Here is a 27121-nt window from a genome sequence, read left to right on the forward strand (position 1 = left end):
GGTGCTGAGGGGCTGGCACAGGGTGCCCAGAGGAGCTGTGGCTGCCCCATCCCTGGCAGTGCTCAAGGCCAGGTTGGACACAGGGCTTGGAGCAGCTGCTCCAGTGGAAGGGGTCCCTGCCTGTGGCAGGGGTTGGAGCTGGAGGAGCTTTAAGCTCCCTTCCAACCCAAACCAGGCTGGGATGCTATGAGCAGACCTTGGGATTAGATTAGGTTGGACAGAGGATCAGAGCAGCTGCCCACCTCAGCTGTGCTTTTCCAGTGGGATGTTTCTACCACCCACATTCACAACCAGCCCCTGCCTTCCAGACCAAGCTCAGATCAGACATTCAAACCCAGGCAGCAAAGGCAGGTGATCACACCCTGAGCATCCCAACCCGCTGCTCATCACCTTGTTCTCTCCCCTGGACAGACCATCCTGGACCACATGCACCTCAAGTGCAAGTGCCACGGCCTGTCGGGAAGCTGCGAGGTGAAGACCTGCTGGTGGGCCCAGCCTGATTTCCGGGCTATTGGGGACTACCTGAAGGACAAGTACGACAGTGCCTCCGAGATGGTGGTTGAGAAGCACCGCGAGTCTCGGGGCTGGGTAGAAACTCTGAGGGCCAAGTATGCCCTTTTCAAGCCGCCAACAGAGCGGGATCTGGTCTACTATGAGAACTCCCCCAATTTCTGTGAGCCCAACCCAGAGACAGGCTCCTTTGGGACGAGGGACAGAACATGCAATGTCACCTCCCATGGGATCGACGGCTGTGACCTGCTGTGCTGTGGTCGTGGCCACAACACCAGGACTGAGAAACGGAAGGAGAAGTGTCACTGCATCTTCCACTGGTGCTGCTACGTGAGCTGCCAGGAGTGCGTACGTGTCTATGATGTCCACACCTGCAAGTAAACACAGGGAGGTCTCCAGCTGATGGGAGGTTGCTCCAGAGCAGGGCCGTGGGGTCCATCAAGCCTGGGATCAGCCCCCATGTGCTGGCCTCACACTTCAGAGGATGGCATTAATAAACCCTGATGCCCTTGGCCAGGGCAGGCACCCTCACACCGCCAGCACCAGCACTGCAGAGGGGGCTCTCAGCATCTCACCCACACAAGGCAGCCCAGAGTAAGTCCCGATGCTGCAGATGAGTTCCATCACTGATCTGCTGCCTTCTCGTGTGCTGTTTGGCACAATGGACTAACCAGGGAGAGGCAGGGACAGCAAGAGTTGAAGTGAGGCACAGCCACCCCTGACACAGCATGCAGAGCTTCCAGCTCTGTCCTCCTCCTCCAGCCTGGCCCACATGGATGCTAATACAAGGATTTCAGGTGGAAATGGGTTTTACACAGTGAAAGCTGAACTCAAGGCTCCCCTGCCTGCTGGCATGGCCATCAGGTCACAGCAGATGTGGTAAGGAGGAGGAAAGGAGCCAATTCCCCGCAGCAGGCAGGCTCCTTCCTTCCTGCTCCAAGGAGGTGATGTTGGGGAAACAAACCTGTCCGAGCCTTGCAGCCAGCCTCTCCTTTCACCTCCCCTTTGCCCTTACTAATTCTCACAGCCCAGATCATCTCCTATAATCCCCCCAAAGAGGAGAGCAGGAAAGCAGAGCCCAGAGCTGATCCTGGGCACGTGGGCAGGGTAAGAGCAGCGTGCACATCACTACTGCAGCAGCCTCCTTGCCATGCAGCTGCCCAAGGGAGATTGTGAAGGACCGAGGCAGATCCATCCAGATGATGCACCCATTTACCCCAGAGCAAGCTCAGAGCATCTCCCCAGGCACAGGGTGAGCTGCTGAGCTGCTACATCAGCTCTGAACATCAGTAATGATGGGGAGACAAAAGCTACGGCAAGAGGAAAGTGCTGTCCAAGCCTTCTCCTCAGCCTCCCCCACCAGGCAAACCTGTTCAAACCACTCCATCCAGCAAAGAGGTAAAGGTGGATGGAAAAGTAGATATTTACTCAACAGCACAATCCCAGGCAGACCCTTTCCTTCCTACAGCAGTTTGGGAGTTACCAGCAAATCATGAGGCACCAAGCACAGATGCTATATTACCACTAGCAGGGATTTAGGCCCCAAGAGTGGCCACACACATCCCATGACCCATCTCAGTGCAGAAGAACCAGCATTTGTCCCTCCACCTGCTCCCCAGGCCCTATCCCCCCTTCCTGACCACATGTCCCCTTCATTTTGGGCTTGTTTCCATGGTATATTGACCCTAGAAATTAAAAAATACATATTATCTGTGTCCTGGTGGGCTCCTCTGCAGCTGATGAGGATCAATAACCGTGTTCCAACACCATTCCTCAAGCATCAGTGATTTAACAGATATGTCCCAACCATTACAGCTGTGTCTTCTGCTCTGCTCTCTTCTTCATCCATGGGGACCAGCAGTATGCAGTACTGCACAGAGCAATAAAATGGGTGGAAGACCCCTCTCACCTGGAGTGCCAAGACCCCTCCATGGCCTTGGCACTCAAACCTGTGGCTGGAGAGAATGAGAGCACAATTCTCAGTCCACCCTCTGTAGAGCACGATGAGGAGCTCCCGGATTCACCCACAGGAAAAGCATCAGCTTTCTAAATTACAGATCCCAGCAGAGCTCTAAGGCACCTCCCCAGTTCAGAAAGAAGCCCTCTTCCAACATTAAATCCTGTGTCTGGAAAGACTCCAAGTACCTGACTTTAAAGAAAATTCCTTGTTTGGTTGGTTTTTTTTTAATCAAGAAAAGGTATTTAATATTAAATAGAACATTTATTGCCTTGTATTGATTTTACTGTAGCCAGGTATTCTAGCACTGAATGGAAGACCTTTTTTCCATCAATTTGCTGTATCCAAAGTTTTGTATAAAGTTGTAGAGGTCGACTTTTTTATTTTATATTCAGAAAATGTCTCTTTTTATAAGCATTATTTATTATACAATGTATATACTTGAGTTAACTAAGATTATATATTATATAAATATATATATTTGGAGAAAAATCTATTTCAACTTGCTTTTTTTGTGCTACGTCATTAAAGAGAAGGTAAAAAACCAAAAACATGCACTTGCCAGCTTGTGTGGTTTGCCTCTGAAGGTCCTTTAAGTCCTGCTGAAGCACAGCTATGGGAATGGAGGCTCTTCATCTAGCCTCTTATGCACAGTCATATGAATGCAAGACAATGATGATAAAATATAGCAAATATAGGAGGTTTTACAGCTGAACACTAGGTGTGCCTAAAATGTGAGATTACTGGATTAAAACAGACTTTAGACTTCATATTCACCCCCATCAATGTTCTTTCAGGCTGTCACTGAATCACCTTTTGATGGTTTGGACCATCAAAGATCCAAGTTTTCTCCTATAAAGACGACTCCTGTCCATGAATAATTCTGTGGGGGTTTCTGCAACATCTCCCATACATTAATGATGCCTTTAAGTGCACACAATTTTACACAGATCTGGCCTCATCCAAAGGATACAAAAATAACAAGATTGTTCTATTTTCCTGCACTGATCCCAAATTTATACACAATTACATGTGCCTTCTGGCAGAGTGCTGCCTGAAACATGGTGCTGTTTTGTGTGTGAATGATGCCCAACTCCATCTGACTGCACCACGTTGCAAACAGCATGGAAACAGTGTTGGAAGTGAGCTCAAAGCTCATCCAGTTCCAACCCCTGCCACAGGCAGGGACCCCTTCCACTGGAGCAGCTGCTCCAAGCCCCTGTGTCCAACCTGGCCTTGAGCACTGCCAGGGATGGAGCAGCCACAGCTTCTGCCTGGGCTATCTGCTGCTGGGTGGCAGCAGCAATGCCTTCAAAGCTACACAAACACCAATGTCATGTCACCAACAAACCAGACAATCAGAGTCCAGCCTCATGGGGTGCTTTGAGCTTAAGAGTGTTGTGAGTGCAACCAGCTGCATGTCTGCCCTATGTCTGCCCACCATCCCAGGCTATTCTCCACCACACCTCCCCAGAAACCTCATCCCAACACTTTGAAATACATTCGTCTTTGGTTAACAAAGCTAATTGAGAGACAGCTACATTTCTGGAAAGCTCAGGAAAAGGCAGTTAACAATGAAAAGAAGGGGATAAAGAATTTGGCCATTACTGTTTAAAGTGATACAGTTCTCACCATAAAGCCACTCTTGCCCCCGAAGTAGAGAATATGTGGTGGAAAAATGCTGCCAGGAGTCATTCTCTTCTGCCACCTGCAGGAAACACTTTGGATGGAGATCTCAGAATAGGTTGGAATAGGTGGAATACCACACCCATCATTTTGCCCTGTTTTATAACATGTCCTTCTTCAAGTGTGATACCCCTGCACACACATGCATGAATCTCTGGGGCTTCCTCAGCACTGCATGGTCCAGAAAACTCTAGGATGGGTTGGACCAGAGGTCTTCTCAGCCAGTTCCTTTAAGACTACCTGTGGTCAAGCTGTCCAGGCTGGGAATATATATTCAATCCACCCATGCTTAGGTAGAAATTGAGCATCCCTCTGGCTATCACCAGCCTGAGAATAGCTTTGCTTGTCTTCACGCCATACATCATCATTCCATATATACACCTCTGTTGAACCAGCACCAAAGACACAGATGCCTCCTAGAACATCACAAGTTGTTGTGCTTTTTATTGAATCCACTGAATGTGCAATTAAACCAGATATTTATTCATCAATATAGTTCTGGACAAAGACACAATAAGGTTTACATCATTTGCTCTGAAATATAAGTTAATGTGTGCTGCTGTCACTAGGACTAGCAGAGGAAAGAAAGGAACAAATAAATTCACAAGATCATACACAAAATGAGAGGGAATAATAACCACTGGGACTCGCCATGTCATCACAATACAACAGCACTGCCAGAGGAAAAGAAAGCAGAGTGGAGTGACTAAAATACTCCAGCTGCTGTAAGTGTGCACTAAGGACTACAGTACCTTCACCTTTGGGGCTGAAAGAACATGAAGCACCCTCTTTCCCTGGGAACACCACTTTGGGTACAAGCTGCTAACCCTTAGCAGCATGTCTGGTCAAGTTTAGGAAGCTACAATGACTAAGATCCCATAAATGGCTTTGATTTCATGCCCCACCAAATTGAGGTATGTTCCATAAACCTTATTAAACGTGTGGAGCCAAAGAACCAGAGGGGAGTAGCCTCATACAGTCATCATTGACAGCATCCCATTGATGTGAGATGACTACTGGGGAAGGACCACATAGCAAAGTGATACATTCCTTAATTTCAGTGCAAAATCATGGCAATACATTATCTCGTGCATCTGCAGGGCTTGGCTTCCTCTCTGTCTCTAAGGAGGAACTGCAACTTTGGTAACTTGGCCAGAAAATGAGATACAATGAGGCTGGCTAATACCAAAGCTGCCATCTACACTGCACTCATGGAGAGCTTTCAGGCTGGAATCAGCATCTCTAAAGCTGTTAAATTAACAAGTTTAAATGCCTTCAGTACCAGATCTAGAAGTTTCTTCTACTCTGATCACCATACTCCCCTGCCTTCTTCCAGTCCCTAATGCCACTAGCCAGTCTCTCTCATAGGGCCACAAAATACCTGGATATTAAAGAAAGCAGGTATCAGCATTTAGGCAATTCTGGAATTGAATTACTATGGGCACTGTCTTTAGGTAATCAGCCTGGCTCAGTGTTCAGTGAGGCATAGTATGACATAACATCAGATCAGGATAGAGTCTTCACCACAGACTGTCAGGTTTTATTAGAGGTCAGGAGTTTTTTCCTATAGGAGCAACTGGACGCTGGACACAAGTGAGCATCAGCTTCACAACTTAAAGGGCATTTCCCTCATGCTCAAACCAAATGAAAATGCAGCCTTGCCTGCACAGAGACAGAAGCACAGTGTTCTAGGAGACACTTCCACATGATATGAGGATATTAAAGACAAAGAATAAAGATACTGTATTGCACTAAACATGCAGATTCCACATTGGGTTCTTGGAAACAGGGGAGCATTTCACTTTGTCCAGTATGTGCAACACAGAAGAGTAAAGAGCCCAGTGTGTATTCTCCAGGTTGGTCACTTTTCCAGCTGTTGATCTTGCACTTGGTCCACCTTCAGTCTAGGCAAGGAACTCTTGCAAAAGAAGCCAAACCCGTCAAGAAAGCATGCACACGTATGAAAGCATCAAGCACACACTGGAACCCACTCACATGGAGCCAGGATAGATACTGGTGTGTTTCCCCAGCACAGGTACTGCCCTACAGGTATTAGTCATTTTCTAGGAGATGCCACTGTCAAGACTGGGCTCAACTATTCCCTGTGATACCTACAGGGGAAAGAGTACGACATCCTTCTCTCAGACAGGAGAAACACAACAAATCAAAGTTCCAGATTTTAGACAAACAGCTGGATTTTAACTCTAGCAGAACCTCCTCTGATTTACTTTAGCTCAAGAACGTTAATTGTGGTCCAACATCTCATTTAAAGGCACAGGTAAATTAAGAAAAGCAGAGAACTCAGGCATGCAGGTTCTCAAAAAGTTGTCAGGACCTCCCCCCTCCCAAATCAACTGGCATACAGCTGCATGGAGAACTGAGCTGGTATAGAGCTCTATAAACAGAGGAGAGGCCACCACCGAGATCAGCTACACTGCACTGCAGCTTCCCCTCAAGGAGATGCTTGTTTCTGAGCAGAGAAGAGGATTTTAAGCAATGCTTTAAAATAAAAGTACTTACGTTCCTTCTTCTCTCAGAAGAGCCAAGAACTTTTTCACCCGGTACTCAGGATCCATCTAAACACCAAACAAAACAGATCTCCATTAACGTGATGCAGTCTTACAGCAGGAAAACGAAGCCACAAAGACAGCTGGGGATGTGTGTTTGCTTTGCCCATACATTGGCCTAGCCAGAGATCAGCCCAAGTATGTCCTCATACATCCTCTGTCTTCCTTACCTCCCGTACAGCTCCAGTAGCACAGGAGAGGAGCTGCACGTAGTGGGTCAGTGCATAAGGGAAAGCTGAATCCCAGCACAAGGCTTCCAGAACCAGCAGTGTGGTTTGGCTCCATCCACCAGGAACATCCCCTAAAGATCAGTCCTGCCTCTCCCCAGTGTTCTGTTTAAAAAACCCCAACAAAACAACACACAAGTTTACCTGTCTGCATGGTTTAGGGCAGCATGAAGACCCCCCATCTACAGCATCATAGGTGTGCGGCCACGGAGCGATGCTGTGCACAAGGCTGGAGTGAGCATTTCTACCCACCTCCAGGTTCAGAGCTGCCCATGATTTACATAACCTTTGCCTTCAGGTTTGAAAAGAACCAGTGCTTAAGGTCAAAGCAGAAAAAATTCTGTGTCAGAAGAAGGGATCCATTGTCAAGACTGAGTGAAATGGACTGCAACAGAGCCAGGCAGTCCCTGAAGGCCTGCACCCTTTAAATACATTTAATACATGTGAGCAATGACTTACTGACTTGCCTGTAGGTATGGAATTAAAAGCCAAGGAAGAAGAGGAAAAAGTAATCTAGATAAATGACTTTATTCCCTGAGGTGACATCCAGTCAGAGCATATCCTTAGTGCTGTGCAAGTTTTAACAGAATTGTGAATAGTGAACGGAGGGATACATGACTTATATGCTGCTAAACTACATGCCTCTTAGCTTATGCTCAGCCTCTCCTAGGAAGATCTAAGGACAGTTCACTCAGCTGCACTAAATCCATTTGATGTGAAAAGCGAGTGTGTGAAGGGGGGAAGGACTGCGAAGGGCGCTGGGATGTCAGCGTGGAGGATTAGGGCTGCACGTTACACCCTCTCATTTTTAGCATGCATACACTGTCGAGCACAAGCTTGATGGCTGCTCGCAGGCATGGCTGATGGCTGCGGGGGAGGGTTAAGAGCTACATATTTCTACCCTCTGCAATTATTTTCTTTAAAGTGCTGAAAGTGGAAAATGAAGAGAAGAGCAGCTGAACAGCCTGACAGATTTATCTTCTTCAGGGAGAGAGCCCATACACCTGCACAGGCACCTTCGTCTTGGAAAGAAAAATAGAAGGATCCTAAGTGATTGCTATCTGCAATCTTAACGTGCTGGGTGTAGAGAAGAAATTCCATGAAAGGTAAGTTAATCCAATCCCGCCAGTTGCCAGATGCTCTGAAGAGCAGCTCTAAACAGCCTATAGGCACTGTGGGTTTTAAAGACCTCTCCATGGACCAAGACCTGGTGATATCTTTGCTCAGAACATTTCTTCTCACCGGAGCTCTTTTCTCAAACCAATTCAAAGGCTCCCCACAAACAGCTACAGCAGGAGTCGGCAGAGAAGTGGGAACCTCTAAGACTGCTCCCATTTACCCCAGTCCTTCCTGGATCAGAAACATTCTTACTTGTAATGACATTTCTATCAGCATCAGCAGCTTCTTGATACCAATCCAAACGGGCTTTCCTTTGACATTCTGTGCAATAGTGCTGCGTTCCTTGTCTTTGAAGTTACCCAGGAGCTGGGAGGGGGGAATAAAATACAATAAAACAAAGAATCAGTAGGGATAATGCATCCTACCTAACTCAGGAAAAAGAGGATGAGAAGATAGAAAGCATTTTCTAGCTTTAAGGAAAATTTGTTGCAATATATCTAGACAAGGCAAAACACATTTTATTTGATAATAGTTCTTCTCATAACATCTCTAATCAAACAGTCAGTCTCTTCCATGATGCATGCCAGCTTTTCTCCAGATTAGACTGTAGAAGGAACACAGCAGCTCAAGCCAAAGTGAGTTTTCAAAACAGCTGCTAGAGCATCTGTGTCTTTCAGGCTTTGGTGCCTGAAAGAATTATGAACCATCTTGAAGGGGATGCTGGAGAGGGACTCTTCATCAGGGACTGTAGCAATAGGACAAGGGGTGATGGGTTTAAAGTAAAACAGGGGAAGTTCAGGTTAGATACAAGGAAGAGGCTCTTGCCTGTGAGGGTGGTGAGGTGCTGGCATAGGTTACCTAAAGAAGTGATAAATGCTCCATCCCTGGCAGTGTTAAAGGCCAGGTCGGACAGAGCCTTGCGCAACATGGCCTAGTGTGAGACATCCCTGCCCATGGCAGGGGGGTTGGAATTGGATGATCCTTTCCAACCCAAACCAGTGTGGGATTCTATGATTCTATCATTATTGTGACAATTCTGCAAGCTGGCATAAAAGATCTGTCTGCAATTTATTTTAACAGCTTCCAATATTCACTACAATTTCCCCTAGGATATAGAACAAGAAGCCATTAAGTGCATGAATTTATACAGAACCTGTAATTTCTTCAGCACCACACACCTTCACCCACTGTTGTTCCAAGAGCCTGGCACCCTCAAGGAACACCAATTTTAAGTGTCCCAGCTATATTCATGACCCACTTCCATGCCCTTGGAATCTTTCAATCCACTCCACAAACTTTTTCCCTAAACCTACTGTTCCTTCACTCTCCCTTAATTTAGTGTATGAAAAAGTAATTCAAAGGAGCCTTAGAACTGTCAGATTATGACATAATGTTAAGTGGAACAGTGTTCCCAAACACAGATCTACTGCAAAATTACTCATTTCCAACACATTTTGAGCTTGCCTGTCATCATTGACTCTTTTCTTACCTCCAAAGCCTCCATCAGCTGCTCCCCTGTTGCAATGTTGGGCACGTGAATTGTAGTGCTGAAAGCATTCAGCATTTCCATTTCCTGCAGGACATCTTTGCGACTGGTGGTTCCAATGATGAGAAGCTTGCGACCCTGTCCACACAATGGAGTAAGTGTTAAGGAAGGAAAAACAAGAGAGGAACCAGCTTTGGGAAGTTTCAGCTATCTACATGTGAAAAATGGCCATGTAAAAGCACCACTTAAAGTAGAACTAATAGCATTCAATCTGTCACTAATAGAAGTCATCTACAGAACTCTCTGCCACTGGGCAGACAATTGCAATGGTTTTACAGGTTACATCTGAAGAGCAGAGGTTGCTTAAGTCTCTAAGAGTTCCCATTGTCAGTGTGGTTGTGTACAAGGACAGTACCATGTCTGGCAGTTCAAACCAACAGTGCACACACCAATTCCGAGTTGACCTGAGCAATAAGAGGGTTTGTAAATAACAGAGCAACGAATGGCAAACATCAACTGCTCGTGAAAATCAACTTTTAGTTCATGTTGCAAATGCTATTTCAGTGCTAGCTGTTTGGCACTGTGCAGTGTTCAGACACTCATCAATGCTGGCTGGTGGCTCCATCAGAGGAGCTCTTGGAATTACCAGCTGTGATCAGTCCCTTTTCCAATGCAAGGGACAAGGAGCCCATAGGCTGACCAGAAGCCTGGCTTCTCTGTCCTTCTCATTTGCTGTACGGAAGTTTACCTGATGCTCAGAGACAAAGAGTAAAGTTCTAAACTTCAACTTTGTGAAACTGAACTTGGTTTGGTTTTTTAATAATGGTACCAAACGAACTAAAATCTATCCCCAGAGCAGCCAGAATTCATTGAAGTGCTTTGCATTCCTCTGACAAAGGATGAAAACCTATTTAAACTTACTAAGTCTTTGATGAAGATGCTGCATCTTCACAGTATTTGTTTCTATTTCCCAAGTGCCATCATATTCCTCAACAGGTTGTGTTTGAACAGATCACACTCCTGCTTTGGGTGATGGACAATGAAAAAGCACCAGAACTGGTAACAGACTCGGGTGCTCACTTCAGGTTTGGTTTTAGCCTAAAACAGCACAAGGGGGTGATGCCTAGCAGGTTGGAACCAGAACATGCCCCAGGTCATGAGCTTCACCCAAAGGCAACACTGTACTGACCCTCCTGTGTATTCATAACTACCTGCACCTCAGGAGGCACCACACTCAGCACCTCAGTCACCTCTTTAGAGGGGCAAACCCCCAGAAACCTAGTAGACAACTGAATGGGAAGCAGCCAATTCCCAAACTGATGACAGAAATGCCAGGTTTAGCACTGCTGCAGGAGTGGGAATGCTTTATTCCTAGACAAAACTCACCTACTGGCAGCTCACAGCAAGCCGAAAAAGATCTGAGTGTCTAAAACTGTCTTTGGTAGCCCTGAGAAGGGCATGCACTGTCCACCTAAATACAACTGCTCTGCAGGCTGCTGCTTCCACTGTGTTCTGCATGCCCACTGCACGTTACTCGTTTCCTTTCTGATCATCAGGTCACTGTGTAGCAAGGCCAGGAAAATATTTTCTCATTTTATGAGTTTGAGCTAAACGTGAACAATTCAGTAAGATCTTGCAGGGAAAGAGGAAAAACCAATGCACGCAGAGAAAGGGAAGAGCATTTGATCCTCACGCCTACAAGGAATTCAGAAAGCTCCCTCAGGTGCTCATTTTCAGCTAAAGCACTTCACAGACCAAGAAATCTAAATGATGCTCAGCAACAGGAAAGCTTTTTGCCTGCATAAAGACAAACTTTCAGTGGTCTTCATCTTTGGGAGGGGGTGGTAAAACAGACTTTAATGTAAGTTTGCAAGCTGTGTGAAATGAGTTCCCCAAGAACACTTGACCCATCACCTGCTCGTGAGCCACAGAAGTCTGGTACAAATAGCTCTGCTCTGAAGTTACCACCCAAGGACAAGGTTAAAAGGTGCCTTCAACTTGCCAAGATAAAACTAGGGTAACAGCACACGTGAGAGCAGAGCTGATGCGTGCTCAAAGCCTTCAGAAGGCAAAGACAGGGATTATCAGCAGATCTGATTGAGAAAATTCCATCTGGATTCCGATTCACTTCACTTTCATAGTTGCTCTCTATTTCCTCAACACATTGTCCTCAGTGGCCTGTTGTTCAATTCAATAGTAACACTGATGTACCTGATGTTATATATGCTCTAACTCAGGAAAAAGCATAAGCCCTGTAAGAACTTCTGCTGCCTTATTCACATTTGAACAAGCCAGGTACATGCTGTTAGGCCCCTTCAAAGAGTTTTCTCGTTATGCAGGTAAGGTGCTAGGGTACAAAGGAAGCCAAAGACTCTTGAACAGAACTGAGCCCTCCAAACCAACCCTCCTGCAAGCACAAACCCATGCCATGCCACACCACCAAGCCTGAGCTGCTTCACAAGCTATAGCAACTCTTATTTTAAACTGTTCATTGTTACCGTACATAACACTCAAAATCCAGACCAGCTTGGGTAAGGGGTTGGGATAATGATGTTTCCTATGAATTATGAGCATTTTAGGGGAAAAAAAAACCCACTCAAATGCAGCCAACAAGGCAGGATGTGTTCCCAAAATACACCTAACAGCATGTGTACAGTGTCTGGCCCAGCACCAAAGACATCAATGAAGGGAATAACAACTTGCAGCCTTGAAGGATGCCACCTGAGCAACTTCCACAAGGGTTAAGTCCATGCCTGAGTGCAGTAAAAATGTAGTCTAGTTTGGGATTCCACCCCAGACTGAAAGGTCTCACCAGGACAGGATGTAAGCAGCACAGAAATGGAAGGAGTGAGCTGCGTTTTACCTTCTGCAACTTCAGGTGTCCACGGATGATCTCATTCCCTGCATTTCCTCCTTTGCTAATGGAGCCCAGCTGACACAAACCTCCTCCCAGAGAAGCTGCCTACACTGTGGACTCAGGCAGCAAACTATTTTCTAACCAGCTAGTTCAGTTGTAGAAAAACCAAACCGCTGACAGCCACATTTAGTCAGATGAATCCCAAACTTGCTGTAAATCAGGCCAGCGGACAATTACTACACACACAAAAATGACTCTCAGGGACTTATTGCCATTTAGGAAAGCCACTGGAATGGGTCATTGTGGCTGGTTCTGTGAGAACACCAGCTCGATGCTAAACCTCACCCAAAATGCAAACACTCAGGCATTTTTAGAGTGGGAAAAGAGTAAAACAGAAGTCATTATTCTAAAGGATGAACCCAGGGTGCTCTCCATAGGCAATCCCAGCCATGTCAAACACCATTTCCAATCCAGCAGAGTTTGAGAAATCATAGGAAAGCACTGGGGATGGTCAGATATATGAAATGACTTCCCAAAACAGATTCATGGTCTATTGGGGGGTAGGAACACATGAATCTATTCCAAAATAGATTCATGGTGTATTAGTAGAGGAGATGAGGGGGAAAGCTGTTTTTCACAAGCAATGCTAGAGAGCACGACCTGAAATGATCAGTATCAGTTTTAAACAACAAAAGGGTGTTTGCTTTCACCAGACAGCTCAGCTGAACTCCAGCAAACACCACACTATGACTGGCAAAAGCTTAACAAGGCTCAGAGCAACAGGAAAAGTTAATAGAGGTCAGATCCATCAGCAGCTTTTAGATACCTCTGTTAGGACCCATGGTCAGGACCCTGAAGGGTTGAACCCTCCTAAGAGCAGATGGCTATGCTGCAAAACACTGTTTAAAACGTTTTCACAGCTCCCCCTTAAAACATTCCGATTCTTTCCCTGCTTTCTTCAAAAGAAGCTATGTGCCTAAGCTTGCTCCCTTTAAACCTGACCCACTGGAAAACCCGTTTCCTTAAAACAAGCATCATCTCTGCTGGCTCAGTTACTAAAAGAAAATGAACTGTCAGGAGTCCCTGGTACTTTGCAAAGTTTCAGGCAACTTGCTCCGCAAGCAAGGGGCAAACCTCCAGAGTCAGAAATGGTTTGCCCCAGGCTTTACCACAAAGGCAGGAAAAGCCATCAAAAGCTGAACTGGAAAAGCTGCCCTCATCCAACTACTCCACAGTGACAGCCACCATGGGACATCACTGGGTTTATTCCTGCTACTGGGAAATGTACTGCTCATGTCCCCCGTTTTCAGAAATACTCACATTTGGATCCTTCATTTCTACAGCAGCCCTTGCAAAGGCACCGTGCCACAGACTGAGCCCACAGGAGAGCAGGGTTCAAGCTGAACTTCTGAAACTCAGGCATAACAAGCACTAAGGAGGAACTTGGCTTTTCAACAGCTTCAGATCATCTGGTGTCAGACTCATTACCAGGGCCATTCTGGACCAGTTCTTCCATCGGAAGGGATGAGATACAGGCACATCACTGAAGTCTGGACTCACCTTGCCCATTTTTAGGCAATAAAGGTGCCCCAATTGGAGCCCAAGGTCCCTCTATGCTGATGGGAGGATACCCAACAGAGGTGCTTGTCTTGCCCCAGTGCCTTCTAGAAGTGGTATAATCCCAGACTTCACCTTCCACAGGTGGAATTTCACCTGAATCCCTGTGGGTTTTCACCTGAATAAAGGATATCACCATGCAGAGAGCGCTGGGACCCAAAGATCAAATGAGAAGCAGTTTTAAACAGTCATATTTTCAAGTATTATGAGAGTGATTTTTCTACCCCATTATTCACTTCCTAATGGGCACCACACCATTGGATTGACTATGCAAGACAAACCAGAACATAAAAGAATCACATGGACTCTGCTACAAGGAAATGGAGTCTCACCACGTCAGGGGAGCCTCAAATGTCACCAAATCTAGCCAGCCCTAGGCAAGGGGAGTTGAAGGGAACTCAAGCTATGCTATAATGAAATACTGGTGGATACTGAAGTGCCTCTGTCGGGTCACCCACCAGGTCTTCACTCAGCCTTGGACCCTATATCTGGTTTTGGGAAATCAACAATTCTTCACCTATTATGGGACAAAACATAATTCCCCAGGTTTGAAGTACAAAAGTACCCTCACTGTTGACTGGAGTTCCAATTCACACCAAGTGCCATGGAATCAGGAATGCATCTGGGATTATATCAAACAAGGAGATTATTCCCCCTTTTCTTCCCGTCCAGTGTCCTGGAGAGGAAAGGGGTTGGGGGCCTCTGAGAGCAGTGGAAGGGCATCCACAAGAGTGGTGGAGAGCATCTTGCTAAGCCAGCCATTTCCTAACACTGCACAGATTGTACGTCCAGCTTAGCGCAGGGATGCTGCAATGGTCTTTCACCCTTTGAGCCAATTGTTAGCTTTTCACAGGAACCAGCAGGGAAGCACATGTGAAACCTCTGTGGGGCTGGTGAGTCTCTCCATGCCTTGTGTGACTCTGCATGTAGATGAAGCAGCTTCGGCTTTCGGAGCTGCTGCTGCTTAGTTCTCAGAGAAGTCCTTTTCTCCCGCTTGGCTCCCTGCTGCGACAGCCCTTTTCAGTCTTTCTATCCTCCCCCCCTGCCCCTCCCCAGTCTCCTCTCCTGCACAACACAGGGAAACTCGATTGAAATAAAGACCCAAGAGAACATGGTTCATTTTCTTCAATCCATTTTAGAAAAGACTTTAATTGGTTAAAATAAGATGCTAAAGGAAACGCCATGGTTTTGAGTCGTCTTGAACTGGTAGAAATAGATACCACTATTTAAGCATTGCTGAATGGAACATGCAAGCATAGGCTGTGAGCAGGAATTTAAAGCAAACTCAGAGATGCTTCTAGTCTCTTTAAAGTCTAATGTGTTTACCCTCAAAACTTCTGCAAAGGACAAAAGGAGCCAGGAAGCCCAGAAAACGAGAAGCTTGAAGGATTTGTCCTTCCCACACCATGTTAAAATAACACAGCCTCAAAAGGAAGAGGGGAGTCTGGGAGGCAGCTTTCATAAGCCAGTTCAACAGAGACATATACCTCAATGCATAATTAATAAGATTTCATCCCAGAAATGCTCCTCTTGCACACATAGCCTACAGTAATTGTAGGAAGCTGCTTGCACATTAAGTATACTCCCTGCAAGTGATGTGACAACACCGTGTGAATACATAATCTGGGCCACAGAGATGGGAGCAGCAGAGCTGTGCTGCTGAAATGAGCTTCCCACTCATTCCTTGCCTGCAGTTTCAACTGCTTCAATGTTCTTGGTTGGAAGCTTTTCAAATCAGCTCTGTATTTCGGGCCCCTCTGACTCGTGGCACAATAAAGAGCCTATCTGAGAGAGCAGTAACGGATATTGTCACCCCAGGATCTTGTCAATGATTTCTCTCAGCACAAGGATATGCCCAGCCTGTCCCAGAACACTCCACTTTTACAAGGAATGAACCTAAACCCATGAGCCTAATCCCACTGACATTCATTCTGGCTTGACCTCATGGAGCAGGTTAGTACCACTGATGCTACTCATGAACATTTAAAGCATGTATCTGCATCTCAAATTACAACAACCCCCTGAAACCAGCCATTAGTTCCAAATAAATTGCCCCCCAAGGGAACTAGTCATCTCAGAGGGAAATTGGAAGGGTGTGGATTAACTGGTGTTATTATCTCCCTTGTGTGTTTCTCACTTGAGCTGAAAAACCCCAAGAGTCTCCAAGCCCAAATTCAATCCTTTTCACAGTAAACACAGCAGAAAAGGCTTCTTCCTGCATAACACAACCTCTTACACACTGTTTTGCTTTTTTTAAGGATAAAAATCCCCATATGCCATGACTACCACAGGGAACTCACAAGGAAAAAAACCACTCTGAAGAATCCTATCATCAGAACAGCCGAAGTAGGTCACAGCCCAAAGGGTCCATCTAACCCAATGTCCTGATTTCCACAGTAGCCAATAGTGGACACTTAGAAAACAAAAAACCACACACACATCATCAATCAAATGGTGACATTTCCTCAGAAAACACTCTCTCTACCCTCCAACAATTTATGGCTTAAGTCACCATAATATTGGCTGTCAACCCAAAGTCTTCCAGCCTCAAGGGCATTTCAAACATTGCAAAGTACAAATCTCCAGTAACATGCATAAACTTGGCAAATATCTGAGAGCTTCAAGCCCTGCATCCTGTTTTCTGGGAGGCTCAGATGCCAACAAAAATGCATTTATGCAGCAAAACACATTCAGAGGATGCAATGATAAACTGCAGAATTTAGTATTTTGAATACCTTTGATAACTGAACCAAATCATGGTCTATTTTGCCCTATTGATTTATGGGACCAAACATGTCCTGGTGCTGTGGAAATACCCAGCAATAGGTCAATGATTACATGAGAATATCATGATCAAACCTGGTTGTACTGTTGCAGGCTTTCTGACCCGATGTATGCGATAACAGAATCCCAATTTTACATTAGTGACTTCACGTGTCCTAGAAAGCTCACTGGGGAAAACCTTTGTTCTCCCAGGTTGGCAGTCACGAGAGGAACTTCAGGGCCTGTGGCATTAGAGTTTAGTTCAAAGTTCTGTATTTGAAAGGTCTTTTCACCAAAGTCTCTAATGAAAACAACACTCACGCATACATCATTGTTTCCAGCATCTTAAAAATGACAAAAAATTGAGTTCATCCAGGCTGTGCTTTTGTGCCTTTTCCTGACACCACCTTTCAAGGTGTTCCTGTTGCTATGTTATTTATTCATGCAGATACTTTCACACACACAGCAGAATTCCAGCGAACGACAGGAAAAATGGCAAACAAGAAAAGAGAAGGGTCCTTGCCTGCCTTTTTCAGCGCAAGCTTCACAAACGTTATCACTTGTGATGTTCTTAAATCTCATCAAGCCAGAAAGTGCAAACAGACAGGATCAGCATGAGATGTAAGATCTTAAGCTTTCCTTACCCACTGTAATTAACACCTGATAATTTCAAGTTAAGAACAAATTAAAACCCTGACACCCACAACCATACATTACTTAGAAATTGATTTCTAAATAAGAAGGGAGCACATGGTTGAGCCAGGGATTGATTTGGACTGAGCAGTTCCTCAGTTAATCAGCCAGCAGACAGCTTGCATGTTTAAGTTTCACATGGTGAAGGTTAAACTTGTTTCCTTACTCAGTATTTCTGGGGCTAACTGCAGAAGATTCAGCCTTAAGTAATTAGATAATTGAAGTTGAATCCTTTGAGGTTATCCTAGAAATGTCTCGCTGAATGAGCAGCAGCAGGCTAGGATTAACTTGACTGAATCAAGAGACAATAGCACTAATACCACTGGCAGCACAGCAGCTATCAGCAAGACACAAAGCTCTCCAGTGTCAGAATTATTACAGGAATAGGGCTTCTCGCCCCTCAATTACCTTCTTACCTGAGGGGGGGGCTTCTTTAGCAGCACAAGAAGGGCTTGCAACACCAGATTAGAGAACCGTGGTCCAATTGGGACATAATCTGAAAGGAAAAATGCATTTTAATGCTCACTAAGCAGATGCACATTTAAACCGCGTCAATGTGTGAGCCAGTTCAAGGCTCTCAAAGGAAATGGTTCCTGATCATTCCCAGTTTGCCATATTTCAGCATTTCTGTTATTTGAACTCACCCAGCAGTCTCTCAATGTCATCCACAACAACGCAGCTCAGCTGGGACTTGTACGCATCATCAAAGATCTAAAAACCAGCAAAATGACCCATTGTTACATTTCAGCACCAAACCTACAACAGTCATGATAGGAGCCTATGACCTGCTTGTAGCCAAACACAACAGTGTGTAGAGGAATAAACAAAGAATGGAAAAGCCAAGGACCAAGAGACTAGACTCTACCTTCATTTAACAGAACACTGCCATGTCAACCAGTTCAGAGCTCAGTTTTTGCTTTCTTACCCCATACACAAAAAAGCTAGCTGCTCTGTGTTTCATTGTAAGAATGGACAAAATTGAGCACATTCCCTGTTTTATGGAGCTGGAACAATACTAATCATATAAAACTACACAAATCCCCCACAACTGCAATGCAATTATGAAGATTCCTACCTAGGCTGGATATTGGTTACTTTTCCTTAGAGCATACTGCAGGGAGAACAGACCTGCTCAGGTACAGATTAAGCCTCCACATCACCCTTTAGAGCAGCAAACCAGTGTCCTGCAAAGCTTTGGATTTAAACACTAAGCAGCACTAGGGACACCAGTGGTGCTGCAAGCCTGCCTCCAGCACCCACTGATTCAAGTGAAGTCCAGAAAACTCCTTTTTGAATCTCAGTTACAAACTGGGCTTCCAGCTATGAGCATTTTGCTTCTCTTCGAAACTATCCAATCCTGCAACAAACTGACCTTAGAGCAACGTTCCACTTAAATGCTTCATTCAGTATCATTCAGCTAGAAGAGTAAGTGCTGGCTTGCTTCAGAGAATGAAATCTTCCTTCCTTCCACCTGGCTACTTGAAATGATTTAAGCTGTACAACTTATTTGCATTCCCCCAGCTTCCCAAGTTGTTAAAACTCTTAACATTGCCACCTCCAAACTGCTCTTAGTCTCATTCAGTCAGAATCTATTCTCAGTGCAACCCTAAGCCCTTCCTGCCTTCATCTTTGCAGGCAGAGCTCTAGCTCACCACAGATCAGGTGTTTTGTTCCACTGTCAGTCATGATTACACATCAGCCCCAATTTGGACAGAACCCTGAAATTCTCCAAGTCACTTAGTGTCAGTACCATAAAAACATTCATTCAACTTCATAAATAAACATATGCACAGGAATTTAGGAACTGCAGAGAGTCAAAAACACAAACACAAGGATAATTCCTTTTCCTATCCACCAGCGAACATAGAATTGGACTGTAATCAAGCAAAGGAGTAGGGCACATGAGTACCTTCTTCATAGCTTGGCACTTGGCAGTTTCAGAAAATCCAATCATCTTATCAGGAGAACAAATCTTGATAAAGGGAAAGCTGGATTCTTCTGCTATTTTTGCTGCTAAAGCTGTCTTCCCACTGTGGGGGGGACCTGAAACATAGGACAAACGTCATAAAAATACAAGGGAGAAAACAGCTTTGATAAGGCTCAGCATGGATCTCTTCAGTGTGTTTAGACTGTCATTCAGAGGTACCTGCATCCCCAAATGACCTTTTCTTCTACTTGCAGAAGGAACACACTAACTCCTAGTACAGCGCAGTCCCCCAGATAAAGGAAATGGATGCAGTTGTTTGAGAACATGCAGACTGATTTGCTGCAAAACCAGCACAAAAGAGGATGTTACCCATTTTGTAGGACTGGCACCAAAGCACCATGTGCTTGTATTTTGGACAACTTCTTGAAATATATGTATGCCTCTTCTGAATACTGACAAAGATAGCTTGTTATCTGTCTGAACTCACAACAGACCAATTCAGAGACCAAAGACACATCTTAGTCTATATATCCAATACAATTCAGTTTTGGAGAGGCAGAAGGGACTGCATACACATGGCTACATAATTCTTTTCTCAGTTTTTTACAGTTCTGTTTTTCCTCTCGTGTTTCTTTCACGTCCAGTTCCCTGATGACCACTTGGGCAACTGATAGGAATAGTTTGCAGAATTCACTTGAGGGTTTTGGGGTGGTTTTGGGCTTTTTTTCCTTAAATTTACCTTCCAGAAGAACGCTGACCAAAGGAGTGCGGTCACTGTTCTTAGTCTGTTGAACAAGCAGCTCCCCATCATCCAATACCCTCGTTACTGGATCACCCCATTTAATAATACCATTCATGATGTAGCTTGCATAGTCTTCCTGGTTGGTTCCAAACGCCTGTATTAAGAGAAGGAACATTTCTTTACTGTGCAATTTTGCATCACATCAAAAAAACAAGAAACAATTACACATCACCAAAGTGACCTGAACCAAGACAGTCAGTACTGCAAGACCCATTGGTGACACACAACATTCCAGTTCAAGGGACTGAACACTGGTGGAGACCATGCACATGTAGAAACATATTTCCATGCACCCTCAAAACAAATTCCAATCAGTGCAAGTTGGGAGTGAGTTCTGAATCCACACCCTTTGCAGGCAATTCTCAAAAATGAGGCTTAAAACCTCCCACTACAGACCACAGTGAAGCTGGCATCCATTGACTGAAGTAGCCAAAAACAGAGAGCATACATACAGCAAGAAGGAATTCCAAGCTGCTCTCTTTATTCCTTCTAGCCCTTTGTATGATTCTTGCATGCAACAAATGGTACAAAACAGCCTTAGCAGAAAGAGGCTCCCTAATTTCATTCTGACAACACAGGACACAGGATGTCAGCCCATGGTGCACCACTGTCTGTCTGATCCCAGAAGGAAGTTGTTACCTCACGTCATTAACTGCACTGGATGACTATTACAGGAGTTACTCACTGCCCACTTACTGGTTTGATGTCGTTCTCCAAGGATGCAAAGAAGTCTCCTCTTGTCACACGCAAGCTCTCTGCCTTCTCCATATCCACCTCCACTTTGTTGCTGGCCTAATAAAGGCAATAAAAGACATTGAAATACAGCAGTACCACACACAAACCCTTATCAACTTCCATCCATGGATCCAATCCTGTAGATGGTCTATGTCAATAACAAAAATGCTTCTTAACAGGACATTTGTGGGACATATGTTGAACACCAGTGGAGCCATCATCATCCTCACACAGCCACATCCATATTCCAGCCTCCCAAAGTTATTAAGTAGTAGCTGTTCCACTCCACTGGGTGGAAACTGAAGTGAAGAGTATGGCCATGACCTTGCAGAGTAGGGAACTAACCATTCCATGTAGAAGCTGTAGAAAAAACTCTTCATTATGCTTCCTGGGTGCTGGATTAGAAGGGGATGAAGCCTCCTCCACTGTGTGATTTTTCTCAGAAAGACACAGTTTGGTTTAACCCAAGTCTCAATCTGCCCACCCCATCTTTGGCAGCTAAGCCAAAAATAAGAATTCTTCACACACATCTATTTCAGGAGGTTTGCGTTCTCTATTCAAGCCATGTACTTTCCTCTCCTCACAAGAAAGTTTTGAAGGGGATTGGCAAATATTAGATTTCTTTCTGCTTTGCCTTTATTTGCTTCAGTTTGACCAAAGCCAGGGATCTTCCCAAGACAGTGCTATCAGTACTACTTGGAATAAATAGGCTGCAGTTAACTCGGCTCACACTGCACTCCTTTCTAACTGAAAAGCATCACCTTTTTCCCCTTCTGCCATTCCCAAACCATCCAGCAACATTTAAAAGCTACAGACTGGAAGCAAATACACAGAGTAGAGACAGCACTACCACAACCTTCTCTTGTCAACCATTTCTCAATGGTACCAACTAGGAGGTGACCCAAAGCTGCTCACACTGGAGCCAGAAGAGGTTTTTAATTCTTGAAAACAACTTGAGAGCAGCCTTTAAAACTGAAAACCTTATTCTGATGCCTGCAGCCTTTAAAGCCAGTTGGAGATGTGTTACTGGGTACCATAGCAGATGTTCCACCATAACTAATTGCTCCAGATTCCAACACAAGTCTAATTTTCATTGAAAGTTACAAGAGTCTGTAGAACACCACCTGCTTCTACCCGAGGACTGAACGGCCCTACATGATCTGATAGAAATAGGGGATTTCAAGGGGGTTTCTTGGAAGCAACCTCTATCACCTTTGCTTAAGACCACAGTGATGGATGAGTAAAACAACTTTAATGCTTACAGATGTGTCTCTGAGACATCCTCTAAATGTTCCATCCCTGGCAGTGTTCAAGGCCAGGTTGGACATAATCTTGGGCAATATGGTCTAGTGTGAGGCATCCCTGCCCCTGGCACGGGGTTGGAACTGGATGATCTTATGGTCCTTTCCAACCCAAACTATTCTACAATTCTATGCTCTACAAGAACAGGGAGTGCACTTGAGCACAGGAAGGAAAAAAAAGGAATAAAAATAATCACATTATGCTTGTCTTGTAGAGTAGCAAATGCAGCCTCTAGACAACAACCTCAGGAACCCACACTGGCCAGTACCACCACGCCAAAGAAATAACATTAATCAAAGGATGGCTGAAATGAGAGCCCCTTCTCCCAAAAGCACTCACCAAGCAGCAATACAGGATGCCAAACATACCAACTGAGTGGCTCTTTAGTGCAGGTTTGTCACTAGTCTACTTTGCAGATGGAAGTGAAGGTACTTGAAACACTGTTAATATATTCCTGAAGTTGTTTGTACACTTAAAAAGCAGGGGGCTGGGGGTGTTTGATGTCTTTCTTTCCTAGCCTTAAATGAGTTAGAGACACACACCCATACTTTGAGAGATTATCAGCAGAGTTTAAAAGATTTAAAAGAACAATATCCCTTGATTTTCAGTTTGTGCTCTTGCTTCTGAAAACTAGGTCAGGCTTTTGGTGGAGATTTGAAATTCTGCAGTACTTGTAGGAGAGAATAAAACACTTGGGTGTATTTCTGGCTTTTTCGTGGATCATCTGCCTGAAGACAGCTTCAGAACAAACAATCGGATTAGCCAAAAATACTATATCCAAGTGTTTGAAAAGTAAACCAAAGTGCAGCCACTTCCCATTTGGAATATACCCACATACATAAAGATGTCAATCACATACCAACCTAAAGGAGGGGACTGCACTTTCACATTTATGCGTTGCCATTTTCTCTGCTTCCACTGTCACTTTCTGGTACCAACAGGGAATGTATCGAAACACTTATGGTCCCCAAAGTCACACAAAATTCAAGCACTTGCAGAAACAGCAGCTATAAGTAAAATTAATTCTTCCAAGAAAATGCTTTGCCTGAGAAGGGCTGACTTTTATATTCGTTTTCAGACAGAATACAAGAAAATGAGAAACTGCTGGTGTTTGTGGGGTTTTCCTACAGGAAACAGGGAGTTTTTGAGTATTATGGCTTTACAAGAAATACGAGCAGAAAGAACCACTTTTCCTTTAGAGAATGCTCCCAAGAGACACAAACATCTAAGTAACCAAACAGTTTCTCTCACTTAAATAAAAGCATGATGTGCTTCCCTCACATTCAAGTTTGGACAGACTTTTCAGTTAAAAATCCTAGACCAAGGCTGTGGAATTGCTGCCAAAGGCTTTTCTCTGCAGTAACCCCAGTTCTTGGCCACCAGAGCAAAGGGACTGTGCCCTTCAGCCGCCTTCTTCACGAACTAATCATCTCATATTTCAACACCATCAAATACTGTGGTTTGCATCTGGATTAATATAACCTGACATTTCATGGTCCTTAACTGCTTTCTAGTTAAAGATACACTGACCTCAGATAATCAGCAAGCATGGGGAAGCAAGACAATGTTCCTCTGGAATGGAAGGAGATGTGAATATTATAAGTCTCTTATGGATGATCATCAAGTGAATACTGATTTGAAATGGAAGACATGCTCCAGCACAGATCGTTCCTGTATGACTGGCTGTTCTCACTTCCACCTCTTGACTCCTGGGTCCAATCCATATCACTGAGCTGAAGACTCTACTTTCAGTTTTTATCAAAACACATTGACAATCACTTTCCATCCCCACTGAGCTATGCAAGAGCTTCTTAGAGGTCAATGAAAGGGGCTTAGGTGAAAGAGGTAATTCAGAACCACGTAGAAGCACAATGAAATGTTAGTGTCTGTATGTATTCCCTCTCCTAAGGTAGGCTGAGATACCATTTGGAATTAAACACTCCAGAAAAGATTCCAACCATAATTATTTTCCCCTTTTCTGCCCCAGTGAGAGACAAAAGGACTGACCTTAATGTGTCTGTTCATAGCAGTAGACTGAGCAGCTCGAACTAACCCTTCTAATTCAGCACCACTGAAGTTTTTAGTCTCCACTGCCAGCTCTGCAATGTCCACATCTTCAGCCAGCAGCTGGTGCTCCCGCATCCGAACCGTGTGGATATGAAGAATCTGAAATCGCCCCTTCTCATCCGGCAAGCCTGAGATTTTAAACACAACACATGTCAATCAGCCACCTCAGCACAGCAACTGCAGCAAAGCCCTTCCTGCTCCTCAACAGTCTGGCTTCCAAAGGCTCCTTCTCACCATGAGCAATTCACTCTTACAAGTAGAGTATTTGACAGTGTTTTTTGTTTGAGAACATTCAATTACACTAAGTGCAGAATCATAGAATAGTTAGGATTGGAAAGGACCTCAAGATCATCTAGTTCCAACCCCCCCTCCCTCGACCTGCTGGCCACGCTGCTTTGGATGCAGCCCTGGTACAATTGGCTTTCTGAACTGTAAGTGCACACTGCTGCTTCATGTCCAGCTTTTCAACCCCCAGTATCCCAAAATCTTTCCCCACAGGGCTGCCATCAATCTATCCATCTATCCTCCAGGCTGTCCTGATGTTGGGAATTGCCCTTGAGCCATCGACTACAACTCTCTGGACATGGCATCCAGCCGATTCCTCATCTAACATTTCATCCATCAAACTCCAATTTCTCCCATTCAGGGGTAATAATGCTGTGGAGGACCTTATCAGTCCCTACAGATGTCAAGGTAAATTACATCTGTAGCTCATCATTTACCCACCAACACAGTTCCTCCACTATAAAAGGCCACTAGATTAGTCAGGCACAATTTGCCCTTTGTAAAGCTATGTCTCCAGTCTCTAATCACCTCCCTGTCCTCCATGTGTTTCAGCATATCTTCCAGGAGGATGTTCTATGATCCTGCTGGGCACTGAGGTGAGGCTAACTGGTCAGGAGCTCCTAGGAGGCACCTTCCTCCTCCTTTATCAAGCAGGTGTGACATTCCCTTTTCCCCAGTCTGTGAACTCTGCCTTCCTGCTATGACTTTTCCAATACAGTGGAGAGTAGCTCTGTGACTACATCATCCTGGGATGCATCTTGGTGGGCCCAACAGTCTGATGATTTGCACTGATTACTATTTGTGCTTGAGAGTATGTGAAAAGACATTTTAAGATGTCCATAGTCCCCAGCAGCGGTCAGTTCTTATCATCTGATCATTTATTCTAATGCCTTGCTTAGTTTTGCCAACTAAAGATGCAGGTACTAAACCTGTAATGTTATGGAGGGAGCTGAATGAAATTTAGCCCCTCTGCCATCCTGGTTAACTGTTCACATTATGATAAATATTTGCTTTATTATTAAGTACATGTGAGCTTATGCATTGCACTATGCCAACTTGCTTACCAATCTCCATTTTCACCTCCAGCCTCCCTGGTCTCAGCAGAGCCTCATCAATCAGGTCAGGTCTGTTGGTCATTCCTAAATTCAAAGTTAAAAACCAAAATCAGCACTATTTGAGTTCACTAAGTGTATCTCCAACTCCTGAACACAGCCCGCAGAGTTAAGAAGATACCCCAAAGAATCTCAAGTAAACAGGTAAAACATCCCCATCTTCAGAAATACAGGAAAAGTCATGCCCTGAAGTAGAGTCAATAGGAATCAAGCCCATACTTGTGACTGTGTCTGCAGGGCTCCTGGCACCAGGTCAACTAGACAACACAGCTAGAGAAGCCCCAGTCCTTCATATGCCAATACATATCATTCCTTGCAAGTTTTCAGAGATTATGAATCACTTGTTATCAAAAGCAAAAGAAGGAAGTTTTTGAAAGCCGCAGTATCAGCAAATTTGAGTGCTATCTCCCTTTGAATCTGCTCCTGATGCTTGGCAAATAGCAGACATTCAGTTTGGATTAGTCCAAACAGATCTAATACCATTAATGATAACTTAGTTGACCTGCAATGAGGAAAGTATCAGCAGTTTTCAACCAGAACACAGTAACAGAGAAAAGTAAGCACCACCATACCAATCACTAGGATGTTATTGAGCTGCTCTACGCCATCAATTTTAGACAGCAACTGGTTTACAACAGTATCATGAACTCCAGTGCTCCCCGCCATGCTTCCTCTCTGCTTGCAGATTGCATCAATCTCATCAAAAATGATGATATGCACACCGCTGTTTGCTCCAAGCTAGGGGAGAGAAAAACATGTCAGGAATGCCACAAGTCCTCACTGAAAGCCATCCAAACAAAACAGTAACTTCTCAACAAGCTCAGCCCCACAGATACAGAACACTGATAGCTCTAAGGGCTTTTAGTATCACGTTATGTGTGACCCCTTCCCAGAATAACATCGTGCCATCCTCCAAAATGGGATGGTTGGTAGGCTTTGCCCAAACATACGGTTTCACAGCTGATATCCAAGGAAGAGGACTAGGCTGAATGGGAAAAGCACAAGCCCAAAGCTGGAACACACAGCTCAGACACAGGGTCACGGTACTGGGTATCTGGGAAAGCCACCCAAAAGGGAGATGGAGAATGAAGTACATCTGTGGAGGCATGCACCCAGTGTGGGAAATACTCCTGGTTGCACTGAAGTGAGTAAATATAGGCCTTGCCAGAGTAGCTTTGTTCTGAACATTTTTAAGGAGCCCATTTGTTCGGTGCCAATCAGGAACAGAACTGCTGATTTCCAGGTTCACTCAAAGGTGAAGCAGTTGCAGCTGGTAAGAGAACAGGATACTTTTTGTGACTGTATTATGAAGCTTCTTCCCTTCAAATTCCACCTCTCAAACATCTTTTGTGGCCAGTGGAGACCATATTAACGCTGGGTAAATGTGCTGTCCCTGGCAATCTGCCCTA

At 44.8% G+C, this 27121-nt stretch overlaps 2 protein-coding genes across 3 annotated transcripts in view; one reads left to right on the forward strand and one right to left on the reverse strand.

The window, feature by feature from the left end:
- Positions 1-891, forward strand: part of WNT3 (Wnt family member 3) — a 29097-nt gene extending 28206 nt beyond the window's left edge. The window contains exon 4 of the mRNA XM_034070177.1: positions 412-891. Within this exon, the coding sequence (XP_033926068.1) occupies positions 412-891 (480 nt within the window). The remainder of the gene's footprint in view (positions 1-411) is intronic.
- A 3677-nt stretch (positions 892-4568) lies between these two features.
- LOC101877099 (vesicle-fusing ATPase) overlaps positions 4569-27121 on the reverse strand; it is a 58834-nt gene continuing 36281 nt past the window's right edge. Inside the window, exons 10-21 of one of the 2 annotated variants that reach the window (XM_034070142.1) lie at positions 26285-26450; positions 25665-25739; positions 24256-24443; positions 20908-21003; positions 20149-20305; positions 19392-19525; positions 18127-18193; positions 17899-17978; positions 9556-9690; positions 8319-8432; positions 6674-6729; positions 4569-6071 (exon numbers count right to left, since the gene is read on the reverse strand). In XM_034070142.1, coding sequence (XP_033926033.1) covers positions 6053-6071; positions 6674-6729; positions 8319-8432; positions 9556-9690; positions 17899-17978; positions 18127-18193; positions 19392-19525; positions 20149-20305; positions 20908-21003; positions 24256-24443; positions 25665-25739; positions 26285-26450 — 1287 coding nt within the window. In that variant the 3' untranslated portion in view covers positions 4569-6052. Of the gene's footprint in view, positions 6265-6673; positions 6730-8318; positions 8433-9555; positions 9691-17898; positions 17979-18126; positions 18194-19391; positions 19526-20148; positions 20306-20907; positions 21004-24255; positions 24444-25664; positions 25740-26284; positions 26451-27121 lie in introns of both variants that reach the window. The other variant, XM_034070143.1, reaches the window with a different exon arrangement.

The sequence above is a fragment of the Melopsittacus undulatus genome, chromosome 17, assembly GCF_012275295.1.
Source record: "Melopsittacus undulatus isolate bMelUnd1 chromosome 17, bMelUnd1.mat.Z, whole genome shotgun sequence".
Taxonomy (NCBI): Eukaryota; Metazoa; Chordata; class Aves; order Psittaciformes; family Psittaculidae; genus Melopsittacus; species Melopsittacus undulatus.